This window comes from Lagopus muta, chromosome 7, assembly GCF_023343835.1.
Source record: "Lagopus muta isolate bLagMut1 chromosome 7, bLagMut1 primary, whole genome shotgun sequence".
In the NCBI taxonomy this organism is placed as follows: Eukaryota; Metazoa; Chordata; class Aves; order Galliformes; family Phasianidae; genus Lagopus; species Lagopus muta.
In genome coordinates this window covers 37,955,194-37,972,496 of record NC_064439.1, presented here as the reverse complement: position 1 = coordinate 37,972,496, position 17,303 = coordinate 37,955,194, and the positions used below count along the sequence as shown (strand labels likewise).

The window sequence follows — 17,303 nt, the reverse complement described above, 5'->3', positions numbered from 1 at the left end:
GGTGAGCTTTGCAGCTATAGGGCAACACTTCTCAACAGAAAAAGAAAGGGGAGGGAGTGGAGGGTGAGGAGGCATTTTCAATTAATTTAGTTTCCTAGCATTCCCATGAAGGAGGTGTCTCTTGTCTGCATGTGAGAGACTGAAACAGCCTGAGCACTGGAAGGATGGAGCAGGCTTCTTCATAAAAATACTCACCGAGGTTCAGCGTCAGGCTGCAATGCCCCGAGCCTTTCCCAAGCATACTGATGTGCCTCTGATTATTCTGCGTGCTGTAAGCTCTCTGCAGCCTTGAAAAGTATGAAGATTTTTAAAAAAGAAAAGAAAGAAAAGAAAAGGAAGAAGAAGCGCTTGTGTGTGAGTGACTGCATCTGAAAAGTCTCCAGTTTAGTGATTTCAAAAAGGGCTCTGAAGGACGGTGGAAGCGTGGCAAGCCTCATGATGGCATCTCAAAGTATCCTTCCTTTGCCCAGCCCCATACTGTGTGTGTAGTTGGAGATCAATGGGGGGGGGGAGGAGGGAGGGAGGAGGTGGAGGGCAGGTTGGGTGGCTGAAGAAAAAGAAAATCTGTGAAATCCCATCCCAAAATTGCTGTAAAGGTGAAAGTATTGCAGCCCCTCGGGAGTTGGATGCTAGCAGATTGAGGAGGGCATCCAGAAACAGCAAGCTTTTTTTTTTTTTTTCTCCCCCACCAAAATGAGAGCAAGGAAAATCAAGTAAGGAAAATAAATACTTCACAGAAACGGTTCAAATGTAGCACTCAGGAAATGACCCCAGGACCTGGATATCCTGCGGAGACAAGAGCGTGGTGACAGGAGCACAGCATAGCAGTGCATTCTGCTAACCAGAGTTCTTAAGCTGTCTGTGTAGAACTGTTGTGTGTGTATCCATACTCACATAGGTAAGGATAATGGATATATATAGCTACATGGGGTGATGTGTGAAGGTACATATATGTGCACAGTAGCCTGGTGGAATAGGTTATATGGATTTCAACTTCTTTTCTCCTCCTAGGCCCTTCCTTGCAGGGTGTATCGGTTTAACAGTGTTAGTCCCCATGAATTTAAACCATTTGCTGAAGCTCTTTTCTGATCGCTGACCTCCAAGAAACAGGAAAGGACTCAATCCTATCCCAAAGGCAAAGGAGAAAATATTTCAGCACCACACCGATCTGCCGTAACTGAGGCTGCGTTCTCCTTTAGAGTCGGACGTGCTCCTCGTTTGAATAAACCCAGGGAGTATATTTGAATAAAGTGCAACAAAACGAGATAATCTGTAACCCTTCAAAGACCTACACTTTCTTTCAACATTGTTTTTGTGGTTTGGGGGTTATTCTGATAGTTTTACGAACCTAATTCTCCTTTCCGTCTCACCAGCCTGCTGCTTCTGCAGCTCTATCTATCAGATAACACCTGCAGGGCTGCGGGACCCATTCGGAAATCTGTCCCACTCACGACCGAAAGATCCCGCAGCTCTGCACGGCGGCGTTCCTCGGCGCGACCCCGGAGGGGCAGCGGGAACGGAACTGAATCGTAGTTGGGCGGGGGGCGATGCCCGACCCTCCGGGAGGCGAGATGTGAAGCAGGGGCGATGACAGGGACTGCGTCCCGAGAAATTGGTTGGCGGCTGGGACGGCAGCTTGAATCTGCGGGCGGAATCGCTGATTTTGCGCGGCGTGCGGGCTGCGTGACACAGCACCCAAATGATGGCTCGCGCTCTCCAAACCCGGCCAGATGAAACGCAATGAAACCTGGCCCCGGGTTCTGTCCCTTACAGCCACCGGGCCGGATAGGAGCTGCGGGACCCGAGGCGGGAGTTGAGGCGAGACTGGTCCGAGATGAGCTTGAGATACATCGTTCCCTGCAGTGAACCGCAAGGAAACCGTAATTCGTTAGAAAAACTTCATGCCGAGCGCATTTCGATCCGGTCCATAAAGCTCTCAGTTTTGCAGGACGGCCACGGGTTTCCGATCCCTCCCCCGACCCGGTTCTCTGCTCCAGGGAAATCCGAGCGGCGTCGGGAGGTGTCTGCCCGGCTCTGCCTAACGCGAGGCCAGGGAAATTCCGGAAGAAAAAATGCAGCAGCCTCGAACTGAACGGCACCTGCCCTGCAAGGCTTCTTCAAATCGTGGCAGTTGTGTTGTAAAATTAATTCCCTCAAACACTACCCAGTAGCCTCGCAAAACCTCCTTCACCTCTGCCCCAGCCCCGGAGGTGGACAGCCCGACGGAGCGGCCTCGGGCCGGGGAGAGGCAGCTGAGACTCAGCGGAGCTTCGGCGGATCTCTCCCCATTCCACCTTTCCGTTCAGCCTCAGAGCGGGGCTGCCTGGCGGACTCTGCCCCCCTGCCGGAGTTGTACGGGGAAGGGGCAGCAGCGCCCAGCGGCCGCGCTGCTCCATGCAGAAGCGATGAGCGTAGGACACTTTTTTGTCGTGTCCCTCGTTCGGACGCAAAAATTGGGAATACTGTTATCCAGGAGTGAGCAGGTGGATAGGGCCGGGGGTGCTTCAGTGCCGGTGCCACCAGCCCCCTTCCCCCCCCCCCCCCCCATCTCCCGGCTCCCCACATGCGTATTTGCTTGCCCGCAGCCGGAGGCGGGCACAGCGGGAGCTGCTTCCCCCGGTCCCTCGCTCCGCTCCGGGGCACGCAGCGAGCCCCCCGACCGCCCAACCGCTCCTCGGCCCCTGGTCCAGCGGCTCGGTTAATTACAGGCTATTATCGCGGTGGCCCCGGTGAGGCTCCTCGGAGCTCTACGCGGTGAGAGCCGCGGAGCCCCGTCCCTTCCCCGCGCGTCTTTCCACCCGGCAACGAAATCCCGGCTGCGCTGCGGGTCTCCTTTACGTTGTGCCGCGGTGAGGGGGCAGGGATTCCGCAGAGCTCCCCGCGAAGCGCCGGGCTGCGGGGAGAGGGCGAGGGGCTGCGCTTTGTGAGCTGCAAAGTCGTTCGTGCTGAACCGCACGGGCGCGTCAATATTCCTAAATATCCGCTGCCCCGCGCTTCGGAGCAAAATGTTCCCCTTCGAGTAATGCGCGGAACAGATTGGTTCCACGGCTCGGGATCTGGCACCCAAGCGAATCCGCCCTGCCTTCCCGGACGGGGATGCTGAAGGGGAAAGCGCGTTGCTAGAATCCTCCACCGAGTTCCCGAACACTGAACTTGCACCCGGCTTCCAAGGAGACTGCCCCATTAACGTGCCACTTCCCCGGGATTGATGCCGCCCGGGGAGCGAACAGGGGCCGGCAGCCGCTCGGCGGGGCTGAGGCACAGCCCCAATTGTTCCAACGGCGGCACGGCCCCGGGGGGCCTGGGGGTGGCCCGCCCCGTCGCAGCGGCCCGCCAGGTGGCCGTCCTCCATCCTTCCCTCCCTGCTGGGCTCTGCTGTTAGCTCCCATCCCGGTTTTTCTCTGGACCCCCAATTCCTGCTGTGCCCAAGCCTCGTGCGCCCGTTGCTACCCAGATCAGAAATAGTAGTTCGTTTTCCTATGTGTTTTTCCTTTTTTTTTTTGCGGGGGGTGGGGTGGGGTAAGATGGGGGACCCGGGCTCGCCGCCGGCTCAGCCCTCCCCCGGAGCGGTACGGGCGCTGGGCAGACCCGCCGGCTGCGGACGGGGGGGTCGAGGAGCGGGGGGACACGCGCACCAGAGTCACAGGTGACTTGTTCCAATTAGTAGCTGTCTAATTAAATTAGTGTCACCCGGCCCAGCCAATGGGCCGGCGGGGGTGGAGGGCGGCGAGGAGGCAGCTCGGCACAAGCCCCTCCCCGGCGGCCCGAGCGGCCCGGCGTGCCGGTATAAATGGGCTCGGCGGAGCCTCGGCGCAGCGCTGCGCGGCCGCGGGTCGGGGCCGGCATCGGGTACCGTGGGGGGTTGTGCAGAGCCGCCGCCGCCCGCCGAGGATGCAGCTGGGAGAGCCACTGCTGGCGGCGGCGGGGGGGGCCCTGCCGGGAGCCCCCTTTTATCCGCTGGAAGGCGGCGGGCGCGGCGGAGGGACCGGAGCCGGAGGAGGCGGCGGAGCCGGGTCCCGCGGGCCGCCCCGCCCGGGCTCCCCGGCGCATCTCGACCTGGACAAGGCGGCCAAGAAGTTCGCAGCGGCTCCGGCCATGCTGGGCGAGCCCGACGGGGGGGAGCAGCCCTTCGCCGCTCCGAAGCCGGACGGCCGCAAGACCACCCCTTGCGGGGAGGAAGAGCTGCCCTCGGCCGCCGCCGCCCGCTACTCCATGGACAGCCTGAGCCCCGAGCGCTACTACTTGCAGTCCCCCGGGCCGCCCGTCGCCGAGTTGGGGGGGCCCTGCGCTCTCTTCCCGTACCCGCCCGCCGCGCAGCACGGCGCCGTGTACCAGGCGCCCGGCGGGCCGCGCTACCCCTACGGCTCCGTGCTGTCCTCGGGCGGCTTCGCGGGCGCCGTGTGCCCGCCCGGCGGCAGGGCGCAGTTCGGGGGAGGCGGCGGGTACCAGTACGGGCAGGCGGCGGCCGGCGGAGCCCTCTACGGCCCCTACCCGCCGGCCTCGGGTTCCTGCGGAGGGCTCGGGGCGCTGGGGGTGCCGGCGGCCGGGCCCGGGCTGCGGGCGCAAGTCTTCCTCTGCAACCGGCCGCTCTGGCTCAAGTTCCACCGGCACCAGACGGAGATGATCATCACCAAGCAGGGCCGGTAAGCGAGTGGGGGAGATCGCGGGGGGAAAGGGAAAGAGAAGGGGCCGCTCGGGAAATCCCGCGGCCCGAGCCTTCTCCCCGTGCCGTCCCGCATGCCATATGTTTTCCTTCTCTCCCCAGGCGGATGTTTCCGTTCCTGAGCTTTAATATCACCGGCCTCAACCCCACTGCCCACTACAACGTCTTCGTGGAGGTGGTGCTGGCAGACCCCAACCACTGGCGCTTCCAAGGGGGAAAATGGGTGACGTGCGGCAAAGCCGACAATAACATGCAGGGTAAGTATGGGCTTCCCGCCTGCTCTGCTTCCTAAGAAGGCTCCCGGTGCGGGAGGAGCTGCGCACTTACGGCCGCTTTGAGACCCTCGTACGGGACGGGGACACCTGGGGGTCGCGGTGGAACGAAGCCCCGTGCTGTGCCCGGCTGCTCACCGCCGCGCTGCTCTCCTCCAGGCAACAAGGTGTACGTGCACCCTGAGTCGCCCAACACCGGAGCACACTGGATGCGGCAGGAGATCTCTTTCGGCAAGCTGAAGCTGACCAACAACAAGGGAGCCAACAACAACAACGCGCAGGTGAGTGACCGTGCTCCCGGGAGCCGTGTCGGTGGTGGCGTGCAGCAAACAGAGCTGCTGCATCGCTGCTATGACTTGTTCTTTTCTTAGTGGGATGTTAGTCCTTTAGTCCTGTGGATGTCTTTAAAAGGAGAAGCAATGTCAGAAGTAGATGTGTAAATTTCTATTTTCGGCCACTATTTTCTTCAACTTCACGTTGCTCAAAATGTAGCAGTGTAGCTGATGGCTCTCAATTTCCTGCATTTGCAGGACCTGGCATATTAGCAACCTACACAGGCTGTAGCCCTTTGTTTCATTTGCTAGCAGTAAAAAAAAAAAAAAACACCATTCCCAAGATGAGGTCAACCTTGCAGCCTGTGAATGTTGATGCGGGGTGCAGTTTAACATTCTCTCTTACTCTTTCAGATGATAGTCCTGCAGTCTCTACACAAATACCAGCCTCGGCTTCACATAGTGGAAGTGACTGAAGATGGCGTTGAGGACCTGAATGATTCTTCAAAGACTCAAACGTTTATTTTCCCTGAAACGCAGTTCATAGCAGTTACAGCCTATCAAAACACCGATGTAAGAATGGGTTGTGCAAAATGACAAGAATATAATGAAGTGTCGAAGGTTCAGCATGTCAACTCACTGTGCTCTGCTTTCATTTTTAGATTACTCAGCTCAAAATTGATCATAATCCTTTTGCAAAGGGCTTCAGAGACAACTATGACTCGTAAGTATGCCTGTACCTCTTATCTTGCAGCTGTTTGGGGAGGCACGGTTCTGCCCTCAAATGCTTTTATATATAAAAAGGAGAAACTTGGAGACGCTACTTAAGTTATTTAGAAGTAGAAATAGTGTCATTTTGCTAGTTCACGCACCCATTTAGAAGTTAAATATGTCTAGAGAGATAAATGGCCATTTAATTACTTAATATGCTGTCTCGATCCTGTTTCCTAGCAGGATTCTGAGCTCTGGTTAAATATCCCACCAGAACCTTGCTGGCCTGCAGGCTGGCAGCAAAGCATCTGCTGTTGGAGTGGCAAAATAGCCATCTTCCAATTGTAAGGAAGACTTTCACCTCGTGAGCAATTTCTGTCATCAAAAGGCCTTTGAAAGACCATAGGTGCATGTACTCAAATCTGGCTTCTAAAAGTGCTGCCTTTCATTTAAGATGGCTTTGGCCGAGGAGAGCGGGTATGTGTAACAGCAGTATTCTACTGCTGTTTAGCAATTTCTACTGCTCTAGGAAAAGCAGCATTAACTCTGAAGGCTGATAGAAGGTCCAGATAAACACGGTTGTGACTCTTGTTAAGAACAGCTGCTTTCTTCCTGTTTGTTTTCTAATACCGTATTTGGAATTGTAAAGAACTCTCAGTGTTTCTCTTTTATGTTGTAGCATGTACACAGCTTCAGAAAATGACAGATTAACTCCATCTCCCACGGATTCTCCTAGATCCCACCAGATTGTCCCTGGTGCCCGATACAGCGTGCAGCCATTCTTCCAAGAACAGTTTGTCAACAACCTGCCCCCCACCAGATTTTACAACGGTGAGAGAACAGTCCCACAGACCAATGGCTTGCTGTCCCCGCAGCAGAGTGAAGAGGTGGCCAGCCCTCCCCAGCGGTGGTTTGTTACTCCCATGCAGCAGCCCAGTGCCAACAAACTGGACATGAACTCCTATGAGACGGAGTATTCTCCTAGCACCTTGCTGCCCTATGGCATTAAATCGCTCCCTCTTCAGACATCCCATGCCTTGGGGTACTACCCTGACCCAACGTTTCCGTCCATGGCAGGCTGGGGGAGTAGGGGCTCCTACCAGAGAAAAATGGCCACGGGATTACCTTGGAGCTCCAGGACGAGTCCTCCGGGCTTTTCTGAAGACCAGCTTTCAAAGGAGAAGGTGAAAGAAGAAATTGGCTCATCCTGGATAGAGACTCCACCCTCCATCAAGTCTCTAGATTCCAACGATTCTGGGGTCTACACAGGTGCTTGTAAGAGAAGGCGGCTCTCCCCCAGCACTTCGAGCAACGAAAATTCCCCATCCATGAAATGTGAGGACATTAATGCTGAGGACTATAGCAAAGACACTTCAAAAGGCATGGGCTACTATGCGTTCTATACCAGTTCTTAAAGCATCCTTTTGTTCCAATTGGCTATTTTTTCAGGGTGGCCTTTGTTTTCTTTTGCATTACAATTGCCAAAAAGACTCTTGCCTTCCACCTTAAATTGTCATGTGCAATTCTAAAGAAGGTGCCAAAGCTTTTTGACTGTTGCAGGTTATTAAGTAGGAAAAGCAAATCACAATATGATTTTTCTCTTAGAAGAAACAGCATGTGGAAAAGCTGTAAGCAGGAGCCTAGATTTTCTACAAGGTGGTTTATTTATTGGAGACACTGAAGTGTACAGTTTGGCTTGGCTCAGAGGCCTGATCAAATCCGTACACTGAGGAAATAGCAGTTGGATTCCAAATTTCACTTTCTTCCCTGCCTTGCCCCTCTGCTAAAGGGCACTGGGGTGGGGGGCTGCACATGCTGTTTTAAACAGAACTGTTTTCTTCAACTCTTGTTTGCAGATTAGTTGACTGAGTTGGGCATTGCTCAGCTAAGGCTTTCTTTAGCAGAAGATGGTTAAAATAAGGCCTGCTCCAGGCAGCTGAACTTGAAGGTCTTGCTGCTAGCGATGCTCTTATAATGGCCAAATTTGATTTTTAAGGAAAGCATGCCTCCATCCCAAAAGCCTAACCTTTACTGAGGTGGCAAAAAAAAAATCCAAGTGTACAGTTGTGTTTTGTCTAGGTACACTGTAGAATATTGTGGAATAATATATAGTTGACCTATAGCTGTTCAGTCAGAAGGACCTCCAGTGGTGCTTTGAAGTTCAAAATGCTTTTTTTTTTTTTTTTTGGTTAATCAAACTTTGCATATGGAGCATTGCAAAGAGCATTAGCAGATTTCTATTTGCGTGTATGTAAAGTGACTTTCAGCTGCCCTGTATCAAACTGGAAGTGATGTAACCTGCCCACTCTTCTTGCCTATAGTTTCAGCCATTTTAAACGGATCAACCCCAGAGCACTGGCACAAAAATTCTCCTGGTGAAACTTGGTTCTGCTTTTATATGTACATAGTAGTAATTTTTAATAAACGTGGTGCTGCCAGGGATGAGAGTGTGGGTGGCATCTGCTTCTTTGCTTCTACCAGGTTGGGGGGGAGGAGGGAGCACAAACCTGTGTGTGCTGCATGGTTAAAGACTGGTGGGTTGTGATGGCTCTTAACTCCATCCACTTTGTGTAAAGTTGCTGTTTTGCCTTGCAGGGTGCAGATAAGGACGATGCTAGTGGTATTAATATTACTACTTTCATTTGGGGATTTTTCTCATTTCACTTGTCCTTCTCTTTATCCAGCAAGATTCCGACCCCCTCCTTGCTTGCTGCCAGCCCTGAGGCGCCTCTTTTCCCATACGGGGGTGAAGTGCGAGCCCAACCCGTCCCGAGGAGCCGGGTACGGCCCTGGCTCTGCCCCCGCCTCTTCCCGGAACGCGTTAAAACCTCCCCGCGCCCTTATCTGGGGAGAAAGCCTCTCCTGGCGAGGTGATTGAATGTCGGCTCCCGCGGCAGCATCACCTTTCCCGAGGAAATGCAGGCGGTAATGGGATTAAGCTGTTAGCGATGCCCGCCGCAAACAAAACAGTGCAAAGACTCGGACTGGAGGACTTAGCGCAATCAAGGTGGGCTTTTGCAACGGGCTGGAGGGAGAGAGGGACGTCTTCCCGAAGAGATTTCTAGCGCCGAGTTCGGTGCACTTCCAGCGAGGCGTATTGTCGATTCGAGACGGGAAGATTCTTGCCGAATTTCTTAAACGGTGGAAAGAGCTTTTTCTTTTTAAATTCTTTTTTCTTTTTTTCCCCTCTCCTTTCAGTGGGGGTAAACCCGTTCCTCACCCCCCGCTTTCATTCTCGTGCACAGCGCACCGCAGTCGGGGTGAGCGGTTCCTTCTCTGTGTGGCGCTGGCTGAGGGCTGTACGTGTAAGTTTGCAATTTGCGATTTAAAAAAAAAAAAAAAAAAAAAAAGCAAGAAAAGGGAAAAAAAGAAAAAAAACTTGTGAAAAGTCCTCACACTATTTAATAGAAACATAAGTGCCTGGCTGGCCCCAATTAACACCTTGTGATTATAATGCATTCCTAAAACGGGGTGTCAGACGCCAAATTGTGAATAAAGGCAGCTAATTAATCTTCATAGGATGACACCGATAAACAACTCAATATTTAAATAAAGATCAAGGAGCCGGACGCCTATTTGTTTATATTAGCGGAAGATAAAGTTAACTACCTTTGCGCTTCGCTTCGTAACGCCATTTACTGCGGCAAACAGCAGAGAGCCTCGATCCCGGGCTGCGGGCTCCTTATCGCGGGGGGGAGAGCAGGGGGAGTCCCAGGAAGGTCCCATCATAGGGGCGAGCAGCGCTGCGGGGACGCCCGGCCACCGGGAGCGGGGCTGGGGGGGATGAGCGCGGCGCTGGGGCTCCCCTCCTCTGTTTTCCCCACCCCTGAAGCACACTGCGAACGATTTGAGGCCGTTTGTTGCGATTTAACGACTATCTCACGTATTTGTCTGTCATTCGAGGGGAGATGCTTCAGCACGGTGTTTGTATGTATTGTTTTTTAACAGCCTGGGCGAGCAGCGGTAGATCAGAGGAGTTCTTCCCAGGGCTGAGCAGGATGGAGACCTCTCGTCGGTGAAGAATTTGGGGATTTTTCGTTAAAACAGCCCCGCTCCTGCACTTGGCTTGCTTTCCCAACGAAACTTTGCTTCTCTCGGCTCACCCCACGTTTCACCGCCGATATTTCGCACCCATCGGGGAAAATAAAACGACCCCGAGTCCCATCCCTTCCGACGGCGTTCCCCTCGTCGTGAGAAGGGCCGCTCTCTCCAGGAGGAAGGAGCAAGATTGTTGTTGTTGTTTTCTTTTCGAGTACGTGACAAAGGTTTTACTTTCAGTCTGAATTTCTTCCACCCTGCCCCATCCCCAACGCCGGGTTTTCACAGCCCGCTCGCTGCTTTTCGCCTCCCCTTTGCTGCTTTACGAAGCTCCCTCAGCCGCTGCTGCCCTCTCCTCAGAGAATAGAGTGGCGTTGGAGGCCGAGGAGGGGATTCACCCTCTGTGGTATTCCTCGGAAATGCCCCATCCCGGCCCAGGGTGCAGGAAAAGCCGGTGGTGAGCAGTTGGGGCAGCCCAACTCTGTGGAGAAAATGGTGCTGAGGTGATGGAGCGGGGCCTGGCAGCACCTCCTGTGTGCCATCCATCCCACGGAGCTGGGGGTTGCTACCGTCGATGCTGTTGTTCTTTCTTTTTTTTCTCTTTTTTTTTGTTCATTTGTTTGTTTCCTCTTCATCCTCCCCTCTTTTTTCTTTATGTTTTTTTTTCTTTTTGTACCTTTTCTCCTCTGCTGAAGTATCCAAAGCTCATTCCCCACCTTCCAAAGCAGCCGCAGCCCTCTTTGTAATAATAATATCTCTAATATAAATGTTGATCTAATCCTCATTGGAAGGACTTTAGTGCTTGCTGGGTATTGCAAATAAATAATCCGGGGGCGAATGCCATTAGGCTGAAAGCGTGGAGTGCAAAATATGATTTGAATAAAGTGATAGGGTGGTATCTAATATTTCCTTTAGGGAGTACTATACTCCGAGCTGTCACAACCAATTGTGTGAATAGACGAGACTGAGGGATGTGATCCTAATCATATTGATGAAACATTCATCTGAAAGACTGAGCGCAACCAGAAGGGACTCACTCGGAATACAATTAAATCCTAATCTGGGGAGGAGGAATCCTCTGCAGGCTTCCCTCTAACCTTCCGCCTTCTCCCTCCTTTTCATTCTGGAGTCAAATAAGAGACAGAGAGGGAGGAAATAAAGACACGGAGTGCTGGGCCATTTGCCTGCTTGAATGACTGAACTGATGCTGGATGGGAAGGAGGTCGGTGTGCAGACCTGACCCTGTGGGGAACAGTAAATAAAGGCCTGATTTTGCTCACGTGAGTAGCTACGTACCTACTGAAGGTTTCCACATGTGAGTGGTGTTATTTGGCTGCAGAAGGCATGTGTGTTAGGGGAAGTCCCTGTCTGACCACCAGTTCAGTCATGGGCTTGTAAGTAAAGTTGTTGTACGCTGTTTAGTTTTCATCCACAGCAAATAGTTGATTTGTTGCTGATTGACAGTATTTAGTGGCAAAGGGGTAGTTTTCCTGTCTCGAGCATTTTGTTTCTGCTGGGTCCTTCTTGTCACAGTCTCAGATTGCCTTCCAGGGTTGTACAGCACACAGGGTGAAATGACAGTAGTCTCCCAGTCCTCTTCATACTTGGTGGTATCCTGTTGGATCATGATAGAGACAGTTGAAGTTAATGCTATAAGAAGAGCGACCTATTTTGATAATTACTTTCTCAGATCTTACTCTGAGAAAGTGGATGGTATCTGTAACAGTCCAAAAGCCAGGCTGACTGCTTTTTATCACCTATTGCTCTTGGGGAAGGTGCTGAACAGGTGCACTTTTCTAATGCATACCACCTTTTGGCTTAGACCATTAAAACTATGAATGCATGAATTCACACAGTGATATTTTAAACTGGAAAAGCAGTCCTTGTTCTTCCTCCTGCTACTTCATGAAGTCAGGCTTCCTTTGAGTTTTTAAAATCCGAATCTGTTCTGATGTTTTCAGAGCTTTTTCAAAACCAGATGGTCTTTTATCAGCAAGACCAAGGTGAATTCTTTCAATGTGGAGTGTTCTCCATGCAAGGACAACATTCAGCTCTCTTTTAATGGGGTGTGATATCTGCAAATGAGGAAAGGATGCATATGTGGAGTAGGAAGACAGCTAACAAATCTGCAGCAGGAGCTCTGAACTTGCCATGTCAGTCCACATTCTCTTCCACAGAGGTACGAGCTCTGCAGACTTATGGCTTTTGGAAAGATGTTTACTGTTGAAGTAGGTTTACTACAGTTATTGTAAAGAAGTATCATTTTAGCAGGTTTGTGAAAGGAGTTCTTGTTAGAACTCATTTACAGTTTGTCTATATATGCTGAGCACAAGGGATCCAGTTCTGTTATGATTTGTTCTTGTTTTCTTACAGTGAGGTAAGGATTTTATAGTCTACATTGGGCATTAATTGTTAAACTTCATGGAACTGTTAAGATCACTTTTATTTATAGAGCAATACAGTATGTGAAAATTCCTTGATATAACTGCAGATTTCCTTGGGGGATGAAAACAATCCACTTTTATTTTTAACCTGGACTTTTTGTTTGTATGCTCAAGAATAGCAAGCAGACTGATTTTAGGGACTTACCTTTGTGTTCACAAAATTGTTTGTAGTACTCTCCTATTTTTCTGGTGAGAAGAACTCTTCAGAAACTGACCTACTTGTGATGTGCTAGCACCTCCTTCTTCTTGATAAATTCCCAATGGCAGAAATATTATTACTTTAAATACTCTCTTTCCCCTATTAAATCTTCTCTTTGCTTCCTATAATGAGTAAGAATACATGACAATGATATTCTTATTATGACTCAAGTCAAAATTTAGGCAAGCAGAGCTCTTAAACTGTTTCTTCAGAGGATGTGTCAACACACAGATGAATTTTCAGCAACTCTTCACAGTAGCAGGGAAACTTTATCCTCTCTCATACTCCAAATAAGACAGACAAAGCCCCACTTGTGTAGTCTCATTTCCACTGATATACAGAAAGTATCTTATTTTTCAGTAGCTTTGGTTTTTTAGGTCTCAAGATTATTGTTCAGCAAAATATTTTTTACTATTATCTCATCTCTTGTTACTTCTTTCTATGAAGGAAGGATTTTGCCTTGCTGCTTTTTTATTGCAATTCCTTCTTAGGATCGTTTGAGGGTAACAATAGGATGATTATTATTTTTGTCAGTTTTTGTTATTTTCTGTTTCTTTGGGGGGGAAATATCTTTGATCCAGAAGAATTATGGCTGAGTCTATGGTTCTTGTTTTACTTGCAATGTTCCTAAATTTTGTGCCAGTGGCAATCTGAATAGCAGATAAATCCACCCTGTAAAGGTCAGTATGAAATCTGCAATTCATTTCTTTAGCCAATCTGCTTAAATTATATGTCCCTAACACATTTATTGGAATGCCTGCTGGCACTGGCCACCCTTATGTATTGGCCTGAATGGGTCAATATTTAAGGGTGATGGCTTGAAAACTAAGAATGTGGTTATTTTTCAGACAAACCAATTCCCTAATACAGCTCACTGTGCAACAGCAGCAGTATTTGTGTTGGCACTGAGCAGAGAGAAGAAACAGCAGAAAGTTAGAATGAAAACCAAATATCCTTATTCTTGCAAAGGGATGCTGGTGACATCTTTCATCTGTTTAAACAGCAATGCTCATGACAATTATTTTTTATTGCTTTCCCCTCACAATAACAGTGCATGACAGGTAATGCTTGAGTGGCAAAGTCGGTACCCAAAGTAGTGATCAGTTTAGCTGTCAGTCCTTGAAAGCTTTTGAGGAGCTCTGTATAAGTTCCCTATCTGGAAGGCAGCGTGAGAGGACTTTCTGGTCCAACAGAGAATCCACAGTGGTACAGTCAGAGTAATTCTGTAGCTGTGAGAGTATCACAGAATCATAGACTGGCCTGGGTTGAAAAGGACTTTAAGATCATCTAGTTTCAACCCCCCTGCTGTGGGCAGGGTTGCCAACCATTAGACCAGGCTGCTCAGAGTGCAGTGAAGCACAGATTTACAGCATCTCCACGGTGCACTTAGTCCCCTTTCATCAGGAGGACAGCTGGCCCCTCAGAGGATGTGCTGTGAGTCCACTCTTTTCTGTTGCTTTTCTTATGTATTTACATCTTCAAATGCTGTGTGAGGGACAACTGTGCAAGTACTTCAGGTGGATATAGAAACAGCTTTCTACCTCTACCAAGGGGCAGGTAGATCTTGTGGTTGTTGTTACTGTTTAGTTGTTATTTTTGTGTTTTGTTTTGTCTGTGCTACAAAATGCATTAATCAACATCTAGAGTAACTGTGCGTAATAATCCGACTGTGGTTTTAGTTCATAAGAAATGTGATGATGGTGTGGGTTCAATTCGTGCTTCTCTTTCAATTCGTTCATTCTCTTTCTGTTCAGTGAGAGTCATTAGGGAACTATGTCCCTCCCTGGAAATGATCTGAAATTTTGGGGGTTTCAGGGCAATGTCCTCCTGCAGCTGCAGGAGGGATGCTCTGTTAAAAAAATACTGTTTCACATTTAGAATGAAGACTTTGACTCTAATACGTTATAATACACAATAAATGAAAAAACAAAACCACTGGGGTGTTTCACCAGAAAGTTTAAACAAACCCCCACAATCACTGATGAGATTGCTCTGATTAGCATGATGACTGATTTCTGCTAGACCAGACTGTGGGGCTTTTGTTTGCTTGGTTGTTTGTTTTGTTTTGTTTTTCGTGGTAGGTAGCTGAGGTAATGGGCCTTGTGTCCTCCTGCATTGAGTTGCACTCAGTCCCTTTAGGGATGCATGGGGGATTCAATGTGAGAGGCAAAGCCTTTCTGGAATTTATCAATATTCCCAGGAAATGGAGACTAAAAATATACAAAAACAACTTGGATCTCTTATCTCAGTGGGGGATTCGCCAAACCATGTAGCTCAGGGAGAGCCAAAGCAGCAGCAAACATGGCATCTTACATTCCTCCACTCTATTCACTTTCATTAGATTTGATCTGCTTAATTCTCCAACCTGCTATTAATATTGTTATGCTGAGAAGTGCTAATGGTCACCCATAATACTTAAAGGTCATTGAAATATATAATGAAAACACACTATAGAAAGACTTGAAGACTGGCCATAACCACACCTAAAAATAATCCTGATGGAGACTGAGTGGATTAACTCTCTTTTGTCTAACAGCTAAAGCTTTCAGTCTCGTCTATGATAACAGCTACAGAAGTTAATAGCTAGGCCAACGCATCTCGAGTCTTATAGTGCCTCTTTTCTGAAGGGGAAGAGTGAAGCATATGGAAGGCGTGTTTGAGCTGATTTTAAAGTTCCACCAGCTACCAAGAAAAGAGAGATTTTTACTGGTCCTCAGTCTTTCGTTTTTAGGCTTGGTTTGTGGGTTCACTCCTTATGTTGTACCGAAGTGTGGAAGTCTTGTCAGTCACTTGTATCAAGAAATCAACAGAGGCCAGAAATTTGGGTTTCTTGTGCTCAGCAATGCTATTTCATCTGCAGATGTCAGAGTGGTTCTAGTTCCCATTGGGTACCAGGGGCAAAGATTATGAAGCTTGTTTCAGCTTTTGAGTGAAGTCTTCTTCTACTTCCCCCTTTTGATCCGGAAGCCTGCAGCAGGCACCTAGCATGACACAACACATTTCAGACTTCTCTGATTCTTACCCATAAGATCTTGACTGCTTTGTCACTTTTTCCAAGCAAAGCTGTGTGCTGCAGACAGCTCTTCAGATAGACTGAAGCCCATGTTCTCCTGCTTCCCAGCCTGGCTTTCCTCAAGAGCCTGCATCCATCCATTGCAGCACTCCTGCCACATGACCTGTCCCACTGTGAAGTTGTAAATCCCTTTGAGGGATCATCAAGTATTCTCTGTTCTATGGTTGGTTTCAGACCCCAGATACTTGCTTTAGGTTCCAAAGAGTGCAGAGTGAGTGATGCTTGTTGGAGCTGTGCCTTCTCATTGTTTCTTTACCTCTCTGAATGCTCACTCTTTTTTTTTTCAGAGGTCTGTTCCTTTTTCTTGTGTCCTTCATCATGTAAAAGGTAGCACTAAATGCACTTCAGTTTCTCATTACACTAGTCATGTTGTGACATAGGAGTGGGAATTCAGTGGTAGATGTTGCTGGCCCTTGCATTGCTTGGCAGTAGGGTCTTGCATGAATGCTCTCTAATCTTAGGGTTAATAGTCTCAAGGTTATTTCCACAATCATGACTGAGTCTGATAAGCAAGTATAGTGCAGCTTCTCTGAGAACAAGATTGCACAAGGACATGGACTGAATTGAAAGGTTTTATATCAGTGGAATGCTTCAGGAGCAGAAAACTAAATTCCTGACTACTATTGGTGTGCATGGGAAAGAGAAAACTTAGATGCCTGTAACAGCATTGACACATTCTCTTGGGACATCAGACATTGTGATTATTGAGCACTGGCAAGAGAAAGGGCACCAGAAAGGTACTGAGTAAAGAATCATTGTAGAATAATAGAATGCCCTGAGTTGAAAAGGACAGCAAAGATCATCTAGTTTCAACCCCATGCTATGTGCAGGATTGCCAGCCACTAGACCAGGCTGCCCAGAGCCAAATCCAGCTTGGCCTTGAATGCCTCCAGGGATGGGGCATCCACAAGCTTCTTGGGCAACCTGTTCCAGTGGGTCACCACCCTCTGAGTGTAGACCAATCCAACTGAGGAAGGTCAGCTGCAGAGCAGTTTGAAGATGACACCCATCAAACAAAACCTGCTGAAGGAATGTGAATTTTCATGACATGTACTGAAGAGATTTGGTCAAGCAAAATAACTTAATGGAAACTTGATGTTTAATGCCAGGTGCTTCCAGCATCTTTTTTTAATCCAATGTCCAGTTCTATAAAACCAGGCTTTTCACTTTATGTAACTATGGCTATGAGCACCATCTTTCCATTTTAGAGGAGAGGTGTTGGTAATTGCCAGGAAGTCATGCTCAATCCTTATTCTCAGAATTATCAGTGTCACGATGTGTGTTTGATATATGATGAATTTTGAGTGTTATTATTATTATTTTGAATGCGCAAATACTCCTTGAATTTATATTTCTCCACGGCACAGATAGATTGCGGAATGCTGTAAAGTTTATAAATCATTGTACTCACACAATCCATGTATTAGGCTATATTATATAGGAAACTAATATGAAGAAAACTTTATTCAAACCGCTACTTTACATTTCTGTGGGGAAAAAAGTTAAAGCTGGAATAAAAGATGCTAGTCTGGTAAATTGTATGGGAACTGCTGAGTCACGGCCTGAACCTCTGATTGATCACCTGAGGTGAGCCTTGAGTCAGCCAGAGGAGCACAGGTGAAGGCAATTCA

At 49.0% G+C, this 17,303-nt stretch overlaps 1 protein-coding gene across 3 annotated transcripts; it reads left to right on the top strand.

The window, feature by feature from the left end:
- Nucleotides 1–3,812: 3,812 nt before the first annotated feature.
- Nucleotides 3,813–7,937, top strand: EOMES (eomesodermin). 3 transcript variants are annotated; one of them, XM_048951860.1, is made up of 7 exons: nucleotides 3,813–4,643; nucleotides 4,766–4,920; nucleotides 5,095–5,216; nucleotides 5,622–5,780; nucleotides 5,870–5,931; nucleotides 6,598–6,749; nucleotides 6,996–7,937. In XM_048951860.1, exons 1-7 carry the CDS (start codon nucleotides 3,892–3,894, stop codon nucleotides 7,331–7,333), a joined length of 1,740 nt encoding a protein of 579 aa, XP_048807817.1. In that variant the 5' UTR covers nucleotides 3,813–3,891; the 3' UTR covers nucleotides 7,334–7,937. The 3 variants fall into 3 exon arrangements, with proteins under 3 accessions (XP_048807817.1, XP_048807816.1, XP_048807815.1); XM_048951859.1 differs by having other exon boundaries at nucleotides 6,655–7,937; XM_048951858.1 differs by having other exon boundaries at nucleotides 6,598–7,937.
- Nucleotides 7,938–17,303: the final 9,366 nt, after the last annotated feature.